This window comes from Apostichopus japonicus, chromosome 7 (genome assembly GCF_037975245.1).
Source record: "Apostichopus japonicus isolate 1M-3 chromosome 7, ASM3797524v1, whole genome shotgun sequence".
Classification (NCBI taxonomy): domain Eukaryota; kingdom Metazoa; phylum Echinodermata; class Holothuroidea; order Aspidochirotida; family Stichopodidae; genus Apostichopus; species Apostichopus japonicus.
In genome coordinates, this window is record NC_092567.1 from 25364361 (window position 1) to 25383513 (window position 19153).

Genomic DNA, 19153 nt, shown 5'->3' on the forward strand with positions numbered 1-19153 from the left:
ATTCAAATATGGTCACCTTTGGTCAAATTTCTGAAACTGTTTTATTACAACCTTCGAGAAAATTTTCCTCACTTAGACATTCAGTAATCTTGTGTGTTCCTTAAAAATGTCTGATGAATGAGGGTAAAGACCTCCAGGAAAGTACTTTTTGATAACTTCTAGGATAGCGTGCTGTAATTTGGGGCCTATACTGACTACCTTTAATCTTGTAAAAAGTCGAGAAATGTTTTCCGAGGCTATAGTAAAGTAAATGGGACAAACCGGCGAAGGATCTATAAGGGAAAACAATATTGGGTAGTTGATGAAAAACGCAATATTGGCATGCGTTAGGTGTCCATTATAAGGGGTGCATATGTATTGTCATGAATGGCCCTACAGCATTGCGTCATGCGTGCGGTAGGTTGGTAACAAAACACCGTAAGGTTCTTTGATTCCATCGGAGTAGTGAAGTCAGGGTCAGATTCAGAATTAGGCTATTTCATTAAATTACATCACATTTCAAAAGGTATTTGCTGTTTATGCAACTAAAGTATAGCCTAATTTGCGTATGGTATGGCTTCATACAGTTATTCATATAACCTATATAGATGGGCCTAAGCAGACTCGCGAGGGGATTTTGCGGCCTATTACTGCAGCTCGTGAAGACGTTTTTTTTTATCTTTATCATTTTCATGTTTCATTCAATCACTCAACCGAAAATAATCGCAGAATGACCAAAAGGAAAGTGTATACACTGGTGAGTGTGTTTATTGGGATCTACCGCTGCAATCATTATATTTGAAAATAATAGGACAAAAACGCATGAAGAAATATTCTGATGTTTTTTTTTCTGATATAATGTAATATTTAAGTGTTCGTTATGAAACTGGCAAAGCTAGAACGGTGTTGGTCCAGCTTAACAGAAAGCAATAGATAAAAGATCGAACCTAACATTTACATTGAGAGATAAACGTCGTGAGTTTACTCTTATACTGCGAGTGTTGCGGCCATTGGTGTAGCTAGGGTTTCAGGGACCCGCTTCTACAGAGTGAGAGCTGCGGGCCTGCACCTTTGCACTTGACACAAATGTAAACCCCACAAAGTTCTGTTTGGCTGTCTACTTGACCGCCAAATATAAGCCGTTGGCTCAAAATGTTGGAACCAACCCTTTTGGGCCCTGGATTGAGGGCCATGCATCACAAGTGATCCATCTCTTGTTACGCCTCTGGTCTGTCTGAATTTGATGCAAAGCTTACGTGGGCCCTCAAAAATCCATTGACAGAATGATAACTAGTTAAGTAACTTTATTCACCAGAAAATGGTTCTAGGCACTACATGTACTGTGTTGTGCTTCCTTACTTGTAGATTCCTATAATACCAGGTAAGGTGTGACGGGCATGAATTATCTCCATGCACCCTCCAACAATCGTCTCATGTGTTACAGGTCCGCTGGTTCTCTTTCCGTATACCATTATCTATACCATCTATCTTTCTGTCTGTATAGGCATTTTTCATCCATGCATACTATACTTCATTAAAATCATGTATTGAATGTTATATTATGAAATGTTTTCATACTACGCTGCTAAAATATACGAGGAATATATTGCTTTTTATGTAAATAATCAGATGGACCTTACATTTGATTTGCTACAAATGTTACAGCAATTGCTTATGTTACTTCTGATGGCGAGGAATGGGGTGGGGGGGGGGGAAGGTGGGGGTTAGTCCTAAACTGAAAATAAACTTTCAGTAGAAATTATTTGACATTGGCCTTTACAAAATCATTCAAAGGTTTGAAGACTTCGTCGAAATGAGGTTGTAACGCTGCTTTGGTCCTTTCGATGAACTCTTTGATCTTTGGGTGACCTGCTAGATAATCTGCACCACTAAAATCAGCCTGCAGAATCTGAAAAGAAAACAGAGTTTAAACATGAACAATTCATTCTTAATTAAATATTGAAAATGGGTTTTTATATGTTTTGCTAAACTTGAAGAACACTGTTCTCTTACATATAAGAGTATCACCTTATCTGCCACAGGAACTGACCTTTAAGCGTTCTTTTAACGTTCTTTCAACTGAAAATCATTAAACCAGCCACAAAAACAACATGAATATCACATTAATGTATCATTATTGTTCTGAAAAGATATCAATCATTTACCACAACCGACGAGGGCTATTGCCACATAACGAACCCTCAATGACATCATATTAGAGGATGGGAAAGGTATAGGGACTGGTGGGTGGGTGGGGGGGGGGGGAAGGATGGGTAAACAGCTAGAGCAAACTAAATTAGGCTTTGTGGATGAAACTATGTGGTTGTTATGAAAGTAACTCTTAAATTGGCCAGAAAAACATATTAACCTCGGAAACAGCGAATATGTCTGCGATGCTGATTTCATCCCCTGCGATAAAAGGTCCATTCTTTAAGAAGTACCCCTCAAATCTTGCCAAAGCCTCATCGAAATCTTTGAGGGCCTGTTGTTTGTCTTCTTCGGGAGCTGGTTTACCGGTCCGCATTGGAGTAAAAATCTAAGTACAAAATCATTATATTTACAATATTTTGAATAATCCAAAGTGGATTGTTCTAGTATACAAATGGCGATGAACACTGTAAAATCTGATTCCCGTAAATGTATGACTGAATTGCAGAGAATTCTGTGAACGTTGGGGCACGCCGTGAATGGTGAAGAGATTTTCGTGTCTCAGGAACGCTTTTAGGAATTGGTGAACGTTGTGCAAACAGTGGTGGAACAGTGTTACGTCACAACCACCTTTGAAATTTAATGATTTTGATTTGGGGGAGAATGTTAACGAATGGAATGAACCGCCGAGAAAACGGTTGAGAATATTACGAGGCTGAGTCAAACGCTCTATAATTGTAAAGATTGTTATGATTTTTGGTAAATGCTCGAAAGCTTGAACAAGGAATGTTATGAATGTTGTTAGCACTGTTAACTATGGTGAACGTGGATGCTATGACCAGAAGTAGGAAAGAACAGGTTTCTCTCAAATATCCTGCAAATCTTATCGGGAGAACATTAAACTATCTGAGGGATTCACCAACTGAATTCCACCAGGGCCCTGCCTCAGGCTTTTGCGACCCACCCCCTCAACATCATCCAATAACAGTAACCCCAACCCACCCTTTAATCAGAAATATCCTCCCAAGCTTCTGATGTTGTGAAACGAGAGTCAATAAAAGACATGTAACTGTGCACATTTTTTTCTTTCAATGGTTCAAGATACACATTTCACATTAAAGACAGGGCAAACTAACATCATAATTAGAGGGCAGCATATTTAGAGGGCAGCATATTCAAGTATGAATCCTTTGGTGTATATAAACACCAACAGAAACGGCTGATGCATGCATATGAAGCGACTCACACCTAATATTCGTTACCTCGTTTTGCACTGTTTAAACACACACATACACACGCATGGACGAATGAAAATCATTTCCATATTGGTGACCATTTTATTGAAAACTGAAATGACCCAAATATAAAAGTTGACAAATAAACTTACACATGTCACAGCAATTTTTATCCCAGCCTTCCTGATGGAGGTATGGTAGTAGGAAAGGAACTCGTCGACTCGAGCACGCTTCTTAATGTCAGCGGGATACCAATGGTCATCACCCTTCTGCACATTGAGTATATACTTGGCAATGGCTGGGCTGTAAGAACCAAAACCAAAACATCGAAAGACAGTTATGGGATTTACCCCCATTATTAAACCCATAACCTTAATTAGGAGTGCTATGTGTTACTAATTGTAGGGAATATGTTAATGTTGTCAAGGGGAACAAACAAGGCCAGCAGCAACGCCCATGTACCGTGTGCCATCTTTGAAATCCTCATTTTTCATTAGGATTTCCTACATTGTAAACAGGACATTGCACACTTCATGGTCCCATAGTTTTCCGGGGACCACTACTTGGACCCGGGAACCGTGTTGTAACACCCACTGAACACCCGTCTCCGCGGCGACAGATAATTCACTATACGGCAAATCTGATATAGCCTAAAAAAGGGGGCACGACGGTGAGATCGGTTAATTCGAAATCTGGGAGATGTTGTGTACTTCAAGTAGCCTATCACCTAATCTGCTCTTGGTCTGTGATACGGTCCGCATGCGCAGTGGAATTAATCAAATTGATAACTTATTACATATGAAAGATCAGGACGTTGTTCAATCATAAACGCAAAATGGGTGTATAAATTTGCGCTTTCAGACATGAACACATGCCGAAAAGTCTTGTGCAGTCCAGTGACCAGAATAAAGGTATACTGAAAGCTTACATCACATATGCCGAGACGAACTGCAATATCACGTTTGAATTTGAACGTGTCGGTAGCGTATTATTACATATGTAACCCTTTGAAAGTGATGTGTTACTTTAATTGGTGGCGCTGTATAGAATTAATTAGAGGGTTTACTGTTATATTCTGCCACTGCACATGTCTAGGTTTTTGTTGCCTGGTAGCCATCTTTACCCGTGCAGCCTTGTTAGCCTTGCTATCCTCTGTAAGGCATAGTTTGATCAGTTCCCTTTGTCAGCTGGTGTTTTGTGGTTTTATCTTGAAACCTTCTGTAGCAGATTACTTGGCAGCTCTCCAGGTACGGTTTTCCCTTTTGTTTTAAGTTAATTTTGATAATAAAGTATTCACATCGAGTCCCTGCGATGTGCTGTGTTTGTTAGTGTATTGTAGCATACGTAGCCTGTTGTGTGTAGTGCATAGCGGAGTGTCAGCATTGTTCGCTGATATAACTGAGCATTTGATTAGTTGATTAGTTGGTGAAAGACTAAATTGTTTACGGTGACAGTTATTGAATAACGTTTACTGTGCGATAGATTATGTGTAGAATGTGGGGTTTTCTAAGATAAATAGGCTGTTTTGGCCTATAAGGCGATATAATTGTGTTGTGGGAGCCCTACTGTATTGGATGTTAGTATTAATAGCTAGGGTTGTTAGGCTTAGCAATATGCCCATGAGTACAGAGACCTGAGCTTTGTGTTATATCCAAGTGGGGGCGTTGTTGCAGAATACTGTTGATCCTCGTTTGTACACAAACGGGTATACTATTGTGATAAGGGATTAGTACTGATTGAGAAAGGGTTATCTCATGTTTTACCGTGGAGTTTATACACCCTTGCAAGAAGTTCAATGTTGTATTATTTTGATATATTGATTTGATCAGATTTAAAGTGTTTGGCAACAGTAGTTAAGCATATTGAAATATTTTAGATGTCATCGTAGTGGTAATGTTTTATCACTGTTTGGTAACCTTCTCTCCAGACTGGTGTTGAGGACCGGTGCTCCATACTTGAGGGTCGCAGGAACTTCGCCTGAGCCTGTGATGTCCGCGAACTGATCAGTTAGCGCGCAATATTAATTAGGGGAAATTTGTATATTCTAGCTGGGGATAAGTGCATGCAACGGGGGGTGTATTAATCTAGACGGGGGTAATTATCTCACTACTGTGGGGTAGCATTCATTGTTATTATATTAAGCAGTACAGTATTAAGTATTTAAGTGTATTAATCTAGAAGGGGGTTTATCTCACTACTGTGGGATAGCATTCATTGTTACTTTAAGCATAATCGTTTTAAGCATTTAAGTGTATACCACACCGTATTCAAACGGGGGAATTGATCTCTCCCGTCTCAATAATCGATTACCCTGACCGTGTAAATTCAGTACGTGTTGGGACAATTTAATAACTTGGGTTTTGAGTCTTTATTTCTTCTGGGTTAGGGGGCTATTACTCTAACCTAAATAGAGGGCGGACGAACCACGGGTTACACATATACAGGGCATAGTGAAGTGTATACCTTTCCGTGAGGACGAAATCTCCGTGTACAATCGTAGGTACTCTGCCAAACGGGTTCGGAAAGTCTGGTTTCTTGTTGTCACCTGCATGGAAAGGAAACAATTTGCGACTGAATCATAAACAATGACACGGGAACACATAGATTGCGCAATACGTTTCATCGCCCCTCCCAGGGCTGTGACGTCAAGAGAGCCCGGATGCAATTAGGCTGGGATTTTGAAGTCTTCATTTCCCCTAAATCAGATTATGAAAACGTTTAGAGATGACAACACCAAACAGTTGACGGTGTCATGGGTTATCACGGGGAACGGTGTCATGACGGTGTCGTGGAGACGGTGTCATGGGTTATCATTATGGAACCCAGAAATATCTGGTAATCCGTTTGGCGTTACACAGCTTGTTGCAGATGTACTTTGAAAACCTCACCTTTTCTAAAGTCGACATGGTGAACCTCGTGTGGAGCATTGGTCAGTTTTAATATCATCAGTACACTCCGGCAGGGCTGTGACAGGCCCACGTGATAATGATGAAATATGTCTGCCATATTAGATGGTATAACTGCTGGTAAAAGCAAAGTTATACCGGTAGGTTAAATCGAGGGTACTGTGCCGTGGGGGTAGGTTACGTGCCCCCTTATTCTCTCACAGTATAACTCGAACGAAACAATTGCCAAGCTCAATGTAATGTCCAATTGACAAACTCAACTCAGCATGATCACAATACATCATTAGTTTTGTCCTCCTAGCTTCAACTGTTTATACGATGATTAATTAACATATTCTTATTATTATTCATTTTTAACTTTACATTTTATTGTTCCCGGAATATTTCCAAGTATGAGCTATGCGGATGTATAACTCACAGTCTCGGAATGTCACACGCCACATGTTAAACCGAGAAACGCGAGTTACGATCTAATGTTACTTGTTGGCTTTGTGAAAATCGCCAACGCGTGTAGCGTACTGAGCGACCTTCCTGGACACAACAACCGAACATGTTGTAGGCAGCTACCTCTGTTTTGCTCGTGACAATTGGTAAATCATCGGGTGCTATGGGGTGGGCATGTCCAACATGTTTTAGTAATGGATTCAATGCCCCGCCTCTTTCCCCCACCTTACACACACGCACGTCTATGGGTTGCAACATTAAACAAAGGTCTCAAAAATGCTAATCCGTCCCTCCTTTGGTCGCTTAACCATTTTGTATTAATAACATGCACATTTACCGGGCTTTCAAAAGCCACCCACAGTTGCTAAGGCTCATGCCCACGTACAGTATCCGCCTCCCCCCCCCCCCCCCGCCCCCGTTCCGCAATCTCAATTTGAGAAGCAAATCGACACCCGTGGGGCAAAACATTATATATCTCGCTATAGATGTTCGGTAGGCTAACATATAATTTGCCGCCCAACTTTATTTTTAGAATCAGTTGAGTAATGAAGCATATTTTACAGGCCCTGCAGACTACATCCTTTATACTGGTCCATTAAGCGATGTTATTCAAGCACACGATGGCATACACCACATGATATATGCTGATGACACACAATAGTTGTACTTGATGTTAAAACCATCTGAGCGTAACGAAGGTATTGGTGCCCTCGAATAGAAGCATGTGTTGCTTACATTTCCACATGGGCCATTCACAATAACAAATGACTCGAAAACAGCACATATCAGAAATATATGCCACAAAATTGGTAGTATCCGCAAATATTGGGACCAGCCACCAACTGAACGCATCTTGACTGCAATAACTCTCCTCTTTATGGTTTACCCAATTCCCAACTCATCATCACCATCACCGCCATCGCCACGGTCACTGTCATTGTCACCATCACCATCACCACCACCACCATCCCAGATAACATCATGCTAGCGGTCCACCGGCGGCCCGCCAGCTGCACCACTGGCGGTCCACCGGCGGGGAAAGCCGGCGGAACGCCAGAGATTTGGCCGGCTTAAATCCGGCGGTCCGCCGGCAGACCGCCAGAGTACCGCCGGTGTACCGCCAGTGTTCCACCAGTAGACTGCCAAAGAAACGCCAGCGTACCGCCGGCGTACCGCCAGTGTTCCACCAGTAGACCGCCAAAGAAACGCCAGCGTACCGCCGAAGAAACGCCAGCGTACCGCCGGTGTACCGCCGAAGAAACGCCAGCGTACCGCCAAAGAAACGCCAGCGTACCGCCTGTGTACCGCCGAAGAAACGCCAGCGTACCGCCGGTGTACCGACAGTTTTCCACCAGTAAACCGCCAAAGAAACACCAGAGTACTGCCGGTGTACCGCCAGTGTACCACCGGTGTACCACCAGCAGACCGCCGGAGAAACGTCAGCTTACCACCGGTGTACCGCCAGTGTTCCGCTGACATTCTGTCAGAGAGAGCCGCTGGCTATCCGCAAGCCTAATATCCAGTGTTCTGGCGACCTGCTAGCCCAAATCTGGTATTCCCCCAGCAACCTGGTAGGCAAAACCTTGTCTTTGCCAGCCTACTCTTCGCCAGTACTACTAGAACAGAGCTGTTGGTCCACCTGCAGATTTTACTGAATTTCACATGCGGTTTCATATTAAGAAATAATGACTAACACAGTGAAATAAGTTGCTATCATTTTATTATGCCTATAAATTACAAAGCGAAAAAATGAGTTTCAGCGTTAAATGTTTCAACAGCACTAAAGAAATTCACTCGTCAACTGTTTGTGGTGTAGTCCGAGATTTTCGCCCTCCCTCACGATCAGATGCACCCTTCAGAAATCTCACGACCGCTGCCTGAATGTCAGATGTAGTCGATTGGGCAGTTGCTTGATTCCTTCGTACAGCTTCTGTTAATACGAAACATATTACACTTTATAAAAGATTGCATCTACACAAGCAGTAAACTGAAGGCAATAATGAGTCTCACATTATGAAAACAATTGGTTAAACTAAAACTACGTAACTCACCTTGTTTCAGTGATATATTAAATATTACCTTTGCCTTTGACAGTCACCTTCTATTTTATACTGAACACATGCATTACTGTTGCAAATCTTGGTCCATCAATTGGGAAATTGGTATATAGAAAGTGACAATGGACTGGTCACTAAAATCATAGGGTGAAAAAACTTAAAAATCAATGCTGAATTACCGCTGCATCTGAAACAAGACATCTTATGTTAACATATATTTGTAGTAACTTTTTAAATGAGCAGAATTCAATGCAAATTAAAGCAAGAATCCTAGTTAATCGGGTGTTGCATTGAAAACTTGGCTGTTCCACAAGTCAAATGCACAACCCCCTTCACACAACTCAAGTTTCTTTTCACTCACTGCTTATACAAAAATGTACATAAACTCACTCTCAATTATGTTCCTCATATGTAGCTTCGCAAAGGCTGTTTTCCCAGTTGTACCTGTACAGTTCAGTTTGGTAGCTACTGCATTTGACAATACATCCCCCAGGATTCTTTTGACACACTCCTTCAACGTGTTGCCACCAAGAATTGATAGTCTTTTTAACTTCAAACAACAAAAAGAAAGAAAAGTCGATCAGAAACCATTACAGTTATTATTATACAAACAGAAATATTTAAGTTATGTTATTTCATCCCACACCTTGGCTTCTTTTCTGTTTTCTTATCAATATTTTAAGAGAAACTAGCAATGCAGTGCTGCAATGTTCCTTTTTTAGTCCAATCAAAACAAGATTGATTAAACAGCCAACTTTTGTAGGATGCTCCGCAAGGCAAAGGAATTTCTAGCCAAACTCTTGTTACCTAGATGCCTTTATGTCTGTAACTACCTTAGAGTTTTTAATTGTCTCCCAGGAAAAGGAAATTAGCACCTCAGGAAATATTTTTATTTTTAACAGACCACTGACACATTAAAGCCTGACTGGTTTCAATTTTATTATGATAAACTAACATTATACTTTGGAAAATATGTTTTCTGATTACTTTCCTTACATTTTTATTCTGACTTACCAAATATCTTTCCAAAGCCTTGTTTGTTTCAATACAGTCATCCAGGTTAATTAACTCCTCCAAAGATCCCACAGGAATAGTTATTCCTTCAGGTAGAGCAAATTCTTCATCTTCCTCTGGTCTTGCTACAATCATGTCTTTCAGCAGCATATTGTTGACCCTGACTTGCTGCTTTAGTTCTTTAACGTCCGATTTAAGTTCAGTTAACAGCCTCAATATGGTACGGTTTGTTGCTGTAACGAAAAGTCAATTTGTAATGAGTACATCAACCATTAAAAATATGAGTGGAGTATATATGCTATAGAACATAAAATGTGTTTGATTCTTTGAAGGATCATAAAACACACTATATATATTACAGTACCTCTAATGAAGGCACTTTGCAGAAAGTTAGAAACATAAGGTACTATATTACTTCATCAGTTTGGGAATAAAGATGTTCGTCACTTCACCGCTACATGTACAGGGTTATCATCCATAAAAACATTATAAATATATATATATATATATATATATATATATATATATATATATATATATATATATATATATATATATATAATATATATATATATAATATTACATGATATCTTTAGAGCATTGATTGGGTAAACCATATAGGCTATTTTTACACATCAATAGCATATATTCCATTATGCATGAGATGACATCTGTGTGACTGCCATGCAAACATGTTCCGCAGACTGCTTGTTATAGAACGCCTTTTGTTTTAGTTATTTATTATAAAAACAATGTACATACCATTGATGGCAAGGTTACTTTCTGAACAATATCCTGATGAAGGTGTTTCTGCAAAACCAGAAGAAGTTGCATAGGAAGAATTCAAAGAAGGCTGGGAGTCATTTGGGGATGACGCTGATAGCAATGCTCGGCGTGAAGGAGTCGACAAAACAGATGACGTTGATGGTGGTAAAGGTGGACTGGGAGCAGCGACTAGATTATCATTATCGCTGTCCTCATCAGCATCTTCATCCGAAGAAAGATATTTTCTGTTCACCCTAGGGGAAAAGCAAAGTTTATGAAAACCTATCATTGGTCGACTCTCAGATTCAACTTGGACCAGGAGTTGTATCAATATTCAATAATACATCTTAAAGTTGATTTATGAAATAAAAGTCAATTGAAATTTAAGTCTGTCTGTAGCAGTGCACACTTCATGTACCTTAAATAAATCATTGACATGTAAGGCATAAATTATTCATCAACTCACAATTCTGCCATTCTATCCAACTAAAAACATTCTGGAACATATCCTTTGAAACGCCTATCCCTATCAGAAATGAGAGCAATACACAACTGTGAAGTACTGTATGTCCAGAGCATTCTGTCTGTTAACTTAATAGTCTGCTGTATTGGCCCCAGGTTTATGGCACCCTCCATGATAAAAAGTTTCTGGAGATTGCACAATCAATCTGTCACAGTCGTAAAAATTACCTAGTTTTACCAGTTATTCTGCACCATATGACCTTTTTCCTTGTATCTGGATATTTGTGTTATCACTGTTTGGCAAAGAATACTGTAGCCATGTAAGAATATGTTATCACACCTTGTTAACACAATAAAAAAACTCACTGTGTCAAGAAGTTGTTGACCTACACAGGGTACTTTGTCAAGCCTGGGTCATTTATAGGTATTGTTTTACAGCATAGGAAAAACGGATTCCGTATCTGAATTCCATTGAAATAAATTATACACACCTCTTTCGTCTTTTATTTGTTGTTTCAGCATCTGACTGCAAGTCTGATGTGTCCTCAGCCCGTATCATCTGCATGCGAGCCTTATCGTATGAATCTGTATAAAACAGGAAAGAACATTTAATTCCTTTAATTTGCTTCAGCTTTGATATGGAAACATGTTAAAGGTAGTCTTTACAGGCTCCAAATTATTGCATGCTATAACTGCTAGAAGTTTCAAAAGTACTTTTCTGTAGGTCTTTACTCTCCAAATTGTTTTTAGACATTCTACATGAACACACTGAATGTCCCAGGGAGGTAATATTCCTCCTTGGTGGGAGTAAAAACAGTTTAGGAATTAAACCAAGGGTGACCATATTTAAATAGCTAGCAAATTGATTAACTACCGCACATGTAGTACCTTTAAAATAAACTGATTTATTTTAAATTTCAGATAATTAAAACAACAATTAAGTAACACCATGTTAGATCAATAATGACAGCAACACATCTCACATTAATTTAATTCTAATGTCAGTTTTGTCACAAGCTGTTCGAGAGATGTCCATTAGCTTCAAATATGGCTCCTGGAATCCAAAAAGTGTGGACCATTTGCAGATGGTGCATGTATTTTAGTATGTGAATTATCATAAATAAATTAATAAATAAATATGTATGTATGTGTGTATATATATATATATGTAAATTATATATATATATATATATACTTTGTTATGTATGGGTATTGTATTCCCAGGATGCATTATTTGCACTCAAATGTTAAAAAGGGAATAAAGTTTGATTTGATTAAGAAAAGTAGAAAACCATTCCCATCTTCCCCTCTTTTATTGTGTGTATGTATGTACAATTTAAAGATACAGTCTCTCTGTTTGGGGTTCGTACCTGTTCAACTTCCCCCACCAGCCTGGAAAAGGTGTTCCCACATTGCATGGGTAATTCATAAGCCTGGAACGACATCTTAAGGAAATTTTTGAACTTTTAAGCAATTTTTCTTGTTTTTAAATTGACCTCATAACTGCAATTTGTTCCCCCAGCTCACTGGCTTCTAACTTAGTTCCTGAAAATCCTGATCTGGAAAATTAGATAAATTGTGATAAAATCTGCAAAATTTGCTGATTTTCCTAAACTATAGTCTCAACTGGAGTTAAGAGAAAGCCAGTGCTGTATATTCAACACATTGCTGCAGAAATAAATGGTTTTTTAACTGTACTTACCAGTTCTTGACAATATCCTAATAGCATGAGTCGTCCAGTTGGCGCCTGGGGTTTCCTCCATCCTTACAGATTTCTGGAACCTTAATGTTGACTTATATGGTGGCCAGTAGCAATTACTGTCATCTATACACCAGCTTATTGGTACCATGCTGACTCCATCTTCCTCAGTAAACACAACAACAGCATACTTTGGTGTTTCCATACTGCAAATTAAAGTTAACAGTAAATAAGTTCACAACTACATATTGTGCAGGAGAGGAATGGCTATCTGTTGCTCTTTTTGGCGCAAAAGTACATACTTGTTAACAATGTCTGTGACTGCAACAACGTGCAACTGGTCAGACAAATTGGACACAGTATAAATCCCTAATATACATGAGTCCAATGGATATGTGAAAAATGAATCTTCACTCATAAATTTCCGAGCTAGAATATAGTCAACATCATTGCTGCGATATATGTTTTGTACTACAACTATGTGCCGAGACTGTTGACTGTCAATTTGTACACAATTGTCCGCTTCGGTAAGTTTTATCGTGTAATCTTCCATGTGGAGCTCTTTATACTGAAAACATGGCCATCGATTAATAACTGGCAGGGGACCATCATTATGCGGTTTCTGGAGCGTATCATTCTCTTCAACTTTTTTGGGCTCATATGTTTGCTCTGACAATCGACGGATAACTTGCTGCAATGGTGATGTGGGCTTACGGATTAGTCTTTTTAAGGATTTCAGAAAATTCTCAAATGGAAATCCTGAAAAATTGTCGAGGGATCCATGTTGCTTAACATCACTGGCTAGATGTGATAAACAATGAACATTGTATGTCAACATGCTCTTGCCATACACAGAACCAAAATGTTGCACAAATAGGACTATCAATTGATGGGCATAATCACAATGTGACACGGACAGAGACGGACTTATCAGAATAAAGATTCCAACAAAAAGTAGTAGAAAATTTTAGTATAGAGTACTTCGTAAGCTGCTGTGCAGGATAACTGGACCTGTATACAAAAGGAACTGCCTAAACTCTGTTGCTTTCCACCGTAAGTATTCCCTCATAGACCTGGGCTTTCGAGCAAATTCACAAGGAATAAATGACCTCAGGGATATTAATGAAGTTGACATGCCATCTATAACACGTGGTCCTAATCTTGTTTTCAATGGACCCTTCTTCCACAGCATAATGAGTTTTCTTGTGACACCCAAGCAAACAAGATGCATGTAGTCTTGTGGAAAACACGATACCATCCCTATGCCGAGTCTTAACAATGGAGTTGGACCATGATGGTGATTGATATCTAACATATTTTCAAATGAATGATCAGTACGCTGTGCAGCATCGGTATCTGGAAATGTTACTTTTTCTAAATACACTCCACGTGTGACACATTTGTCACATCCACTGTAACCACTATGGCCCTTTATATTTTTTATTAAAGCACGTGCTGGTGCATCACACACAAAAGATCTGACTTTGAAATGATATTTATTATCATTATATGTAATTCCTTCATGATTCAAATGTACTGCTTCCTCCACAAAGGCATTGAGGAAATCAAGGTTATGCGGCTTATGTTGTCCATAGAACAAACCTATCACAAAAGGCTTTCGTAAGGGGCAATTAGCAATCATTCCTAAAATTGGCCAAAACTGATCATTTGAACTTTTAAACAGAGGAAGCCCATCAACATTTATTTGAAGCTCTAAGGAAGAATAAACATCAAAATCCACTCTTTTTAGAATTGCTAAGATGCCCTCTTCAATTCCAAAATGATAGTAAGAACCACCAGATACTAAAGTGTAAATATAATTCAATTTAGTGTGCAGTAGCGTTCTGGGGTCCTTCGGTAACTGTGGGTGTTGTTTTCTGAGTATTTCCAAGAGTTCAGCTAGAGATGAATGAGTTATTCCGTTTTGACTAGCCCAATTAGAAAGGTCTAATTGTAAGGTATCTTCTGGAGTGTCACTGAAAGGAACATCAGTATCCGATGATGAGTTAGGGATTTCTCTAAAATCTTCATGTTCACCAAAATTGCACCTTTCACCATCTATGTGTAAATTATCCTGTATATCTGGAGATGTACTCCTTTCACTGTTATTTTCAGATGAAGGAGCATTAGGTAGATCATCCTTTGGATAATAAGCGAGAATAGTATTACTACTTGGAATTCTTTCACTATTAACTTCAACTGTGTCATCATGCAGCTCAAAGTTGTTGTAATCATTATTGCATGTTTCTTGTAAAATAGTGTTGACATGCCCATCAACCTCATTTTGTATTTTCCTTCGTTTAGTTCGCCCAGGGATTTCAGAAAGGTCCATTTTTTCTGTTAATATACTGCAAAAAAAAAACACCCAAAAACAACAACCTACCTTTATTCTGTATTCATTACTTACAATGACAATCGCCACTTCAATTGAATTTAATGTCAATTCCATTTCATTTCCAATTCCTACAGTGCCCCTATAAGGTCAAATCTACATCATCAAATGCAGACAAATCATGTAATTTGTAAAGTTACTTTGTCTGCAGAGCTTTTTAAAGAGAATAATAACTGGTAATTACCCTCCTGCTTTCTCAAACTTGTATCTACTTTCATTGCCATTTAATTCACCTGGGAATACAAGAGGGGCAAATCGAACCTAAACTACCTCCACTAACTATGCTTTCAATGATTTATTGCCAAGGAATTTTAAACAGTTCCCCACAACACTGTAAACTTTTAACCCTTTAAAGTAACTTTCCATAGAGTTAAATAGTGGCATGCAGTATAGACACAGAATAGGGGCAGTTCAGCTTTTGGGCATATGAACTTCACTTTAACCGAGGATCACTTCAATATAGGAGGTTATTTTCTTGGAATTCATGCACAGAATGATTCACCAGAAACTGAGCACATGGAATAGACCCAATGCAATGATTGCAAATTGACAGTAACCAAGAAAAAAGCAACAAGAGGGGATAAGGCAGCCACCATTTTTTAGTAGACTAGAGAGTAGAGGCTAGATATGAAATATTTTTCATCATCATGTTGCATGGTTGGTATCACTATACTCCACAGGAAGTTAACATTGAACTTTAATGCCGATGATCTATTGTTCTCCAAAAAGCTTAATTTTTCACATAACATTTGAAGCCTAAGCACTAAACATTAAATCCCCAAAAAATTATCCACCAACCCATTCCTGATAAAAACAACCATACATATTCCCTAATAAAGTTTTATCATTTGAGTCTTTACCCTTTTTAACTAGGCCTAGCTAGGGGCCTATATACAAATTAAACAGTACATTATTTCTCAAAAGTTATGGATTACCATGATTTTTCAATACTGTAAGTTGTAACATACCAAATGATTTAAAATTAGGCCTAGCCTAGTAGTAGTATTTAGGAATATGATATTTAAAAATAGGAGGATTCCTTCCATAGTCATCTAGGCTACTATTATTTACAGTATTAACCTAGATAGCAGTTTTCTTCTGATACAGTCGGCAAACAGATTTTTCGGCATAACATTGTGTAACCTAGCTATTATATTATACAAGCAAGATCATTAGTTTACCTTTATGTGTGATCGTTATTGCGTAAAACTTAGGCTTAGCCTAACATAATGAAAACCTACAAATGTAGGCTAGGTGTAATTTATACACCGCGAAAGGCTTCTCATTAACTTAGCGATACATTCTAGCCTAACGCTAGATTACGTCTAAGTTTATTTAAAAAAATAGTCACTTCAAATACTTGCGAAATCAATTATGTACAACTGTCAACCCTTAATAAGAAAAAAAAGGTACATACCTCTTAAGCAAATTTGTATCAGCTAGGATTTTCAAAAGAATAGATCAGGATATCCGACGTCGAAAGAATTGTAACGCACTACGAAAGCGACCACTTTTCAAACTAGCTGCTATATCTGAAGACACTGAGCATTGCGGTTTAGCGATTGGATGCCAGTTATACTAGACTCGTTCGATCAGTGAAAAATGTTTTCTGAACTGTTTTCTCTCAACTACGCTAAATTGTTGAATAATAAATACTTCTTTGGATAGTTGAAATTTATTAAAGTATTTGGAAATCGCTTGTTACGTTTAATATTGCTAAATATTTATTTCAGAATTTGAATTTGTTGAAAAGATTATTCTGTAAGTGTTCCTGTGGTTAGTGTATTACCCGCCCATTTTTCCAAATGCTTGCCAACATTTCTTCATGCGGTACCCGTCAGACTCGTTCGATCAGTATTTTATTTTACTTTTTCCCCTTCAAATATATGTAGTGTATGATAATATATATTACATTGGATGGTAAGCAAAAAAATTTAACTACTTTTGTTAGCTCAATTTTTAATTACCTTAAAGTTATTGGAGAATATAGGTTTTATAGCAAAACTATTATTTTGTTTGGGCTAGTGTGGTAAGGTAATTTCCCGCCAATTCTGCACAAAAGCTATCCAATATTTCCTTCCGGCGGTACTGCTGTCGGCATTCCGCTGGACTTACAAGCCAGCTGTAATATCTATCGGTCCGTTAGCGGACCACCAGCGGTTGCCTAATTACGTATTAGCCCAGCCGCACCTGAACCTGTCCTATATAGTACACAAAATCCAAGTATTCTTAATTTTCTCTCCACAGGAACAAATATATACAAAAAGAACAGGTAAAATAGTTTAATAGAAACTCATCTTTAACTAAACTTTCATATAGAAACGTAAGATTTGGACAGCCTGACCCGACGGTCAATGTGTATGTGTGCTTGTGTAAATTGCTTAATGACTTTCATAACATACAATTTTTGGGAAATTTTCTACGTCGTTACGCTGTCGGTCTGCTGTCGGAATTCTGCTAGGTTTATCCAAGCAACAATGTCTATCGGTCCGATGGCGGACCTCCAGCGCGTAACCGCCGGCTTTTTTACGACGTCGGTACGCTGTTGGTCCGCTGTCGGCATTACGCTGGGTTTTTCCAAGCAGTAATGTCTATCGGTCCGATGGCGGACCTCCAGCGCGTAACCGCCGGCTTTTTTACGACGTCGATACGCTGTTGGTCCGCTGTCGGCATTACGCTGGGTTTTTCCAAGCAGTAATGTCTATCGGTCCGATGGCGGACCTCCAGCGTTTTACCGCCAGCGTTTTTACGCCAGCGGACCGCCAGTGTGATGCGTACTGGGATTATCATTATCATCATCATCATCACCATCATCACCAACACCACCATCACCATTATCACCATCATCATCACTGTGGAAAATTCATGGCGAAAATTTATGCAATTATAAACACGAAGAACAAACGGCTGTAATATTTCTCAGGTGCAAGTGCTGATATTTAGGCTTACCACTGAGCCTGTCCTAGGTAAAAACTTATATTCTATCTGCTGTAGAAATGTTCAGTTCACACTGAATACCTTTACTTACCGAAACGAGTGGCTAACGAGACTTGCGAACTTGCCGGGTGAAGGAGAATAAACCGTACAACAAAGAAACTATATAAACAGCCTGGCCTCAAAAAGTGCACATATGTCCAGTTGAAACTGCTGCGTAATGGTACCAAGATGTGTACATGCGGAACTATACACAGACATACGTGGTACAATATAGCTATCACAAGTCATAAGAAAACGTGCTGAGACATGAGCATATACTAGGTCCAGGGAGTTCAATAACAACTCCCTGCTATAGGTCAATGTTCACCAAGATCGCTATATGTTTACAAAGAAGGCACTGTATACACAGCCTGGCTTCAATATGAGCAAATATAGCTCTTCTCCAGCTGAAACTGCTGTGTAATGGAACAACGCATCCAGGTCAGTGGTTAAGATCATGTGCAGTATATCTGTTCCATTTCGAGGAGAATGGTGATACACACCCGACGATGATCCACACAGTCACAGTCCCATAGCTCCCAACTCTTGAGAAGGCAAATGCTGGTCCATGCCACGAATCGCCGTCCTGGGGGTGGGGTACAAGGGGAGGGGCTGTCCCCCTCCCCCTTTTGATTTTTTTTTGGAATCCTGGTGATGCCTACATGTAAAATGGTGGCACTTAGAAAGGCTTTTGTCACCCAAAATTTTCTGAGAAATTTGCATTTTTTTGTGTGTAACATCAATAAATTGAATAGTAGCTAGGTGATAATTCATTCTTTCCCGTGGCATGAAAATGTTCGAAATATATGCTAATTTGAGGTTCAAATGATGCTGTAAAGGAGGTTTTGTACTCTATTATGCTAAATGCTAAAGAAATGATGGTTGCTAAGTCAAACTTTCATGCATTTTTTTTTATGTATACTTGACAATAACAATGCGGGTTTTTCGGACGCTTGCGCGGGTCAGCGGGTTTGGGTGTTAGAATGCGGGTCCAACCCGCGAATTGCGGGTCAGTTGGGAGCTCTGCAGTCCCGATGCAAGGGGACTGGGCTTGAGACCCGATCAGTCGTTCGGTA

The 19153-nt window shown here is 39.2% G+C and overlaps 2 protein-coding genes across 3 annotated transcripts; both read right to left on the bottom strand.

Moving 5' to 3' along the window:
• Positions 1–233: 233 nt before the first annotated feature.
• Positions 234–18354, bottom strand: LOC139969876 (glutathione S-transferase theta-1-like). 2 transcript variants are annotated; one of them, XM_071975234.1, is made up of 6 exons: positions 18130–18354; positions 6251–6385; positions 5826–5907; positions 3515–3665; positions 2348–2515; positions 234–1888 (listed from the first exon to the last, which is right to left on the bottom strand). In XM_071975234.1, the coding sequence occupies exons 2-6, from the start codon at positions 6366–6368 to the stop codon at positions 1739–1741; spliced, it is 669 nt and encodes a 222-aa protein (XP_071831335.1). In that variant the 5' UTR covers positions 6369–6385; positions 18130–18354; the 3' UTR covers positions 234–1738. The 2 variants fall into 2 exon arrangements, with proteins under 2 accessions (XP_071831335.1, XP_071831334.1); XM_071975233.1 differs by having other exon boundaries at positions 6251–6382; positions 18130–18353.
• Positions 8416–18098, bottom strand: LOC139970222 (uncharacterized). The gene is made up of 7 exons (XM_071975862.1): positions 16519–18098; positions 12713–12915; positions 11502–11595; positions 10546–10802; positions 9784–10016; positions 9160–9319; positions 8416–8642 (listed from the first exon to the last, which is right to left on the bottom strand). Exons 2-7 carry the CDS (start codon positions 12912–12914, stop codon positions 8503–8505), a joined length of 1086 nt encoding a protein of 361 aa, XP_071831963.1. The 5' UTR covers position 12915; positions 16519–18098; the 3' UTR covers positions 8416–8502.
• Positions 18355–19153: the final 799 nt, after the last annotated feature.

Bases quoted from the DNA above. Each gene is read 5' to 3' on its own strand.
- LOC139969876 (XM_071975234.1), bottom strand. From the start codon at position 6,368: ATGGCAGACATATTTCATCATTATCACGTGGGCCTGTCACAGCCCTGC. The intron at 3,666-5,825 runs GTATACACTTCA...TGGTTCTTACAG, and splicing joins GATTTCGTCCTCACGGAAAG to CCCAGCCATTGCCAAGTATA. The intron at 1,889-2,347 runs GTTAATATGTTT...TTTTCTTTTCAG, and splicing joins ACATATTCGCTGTTTCCGAG to ATTCTGCAGGCTGATTTTAG.
- LOC139970222 (XM_071975862.1), bottom strand. From the start codon at position 12,914: ATGGAAACACCAAAGTATGCTGTTGTTGTGTTTACTGAGGAAGATGGA. The intron at 11,596-12,712 runs GTAAGTACAGTT...TGTTTTATACAG, and splicing joins TAGGATATTGTCAAGAACTG to ATTCATACGATAAGGCTCGC. The intron at 8,643-9,159 runs GTGAGTTTATGT...TCGTATTAACAG, and splicing joins TATGAGGAACATAATTGAGA to AAGCTGTACGAAGGAATCAA.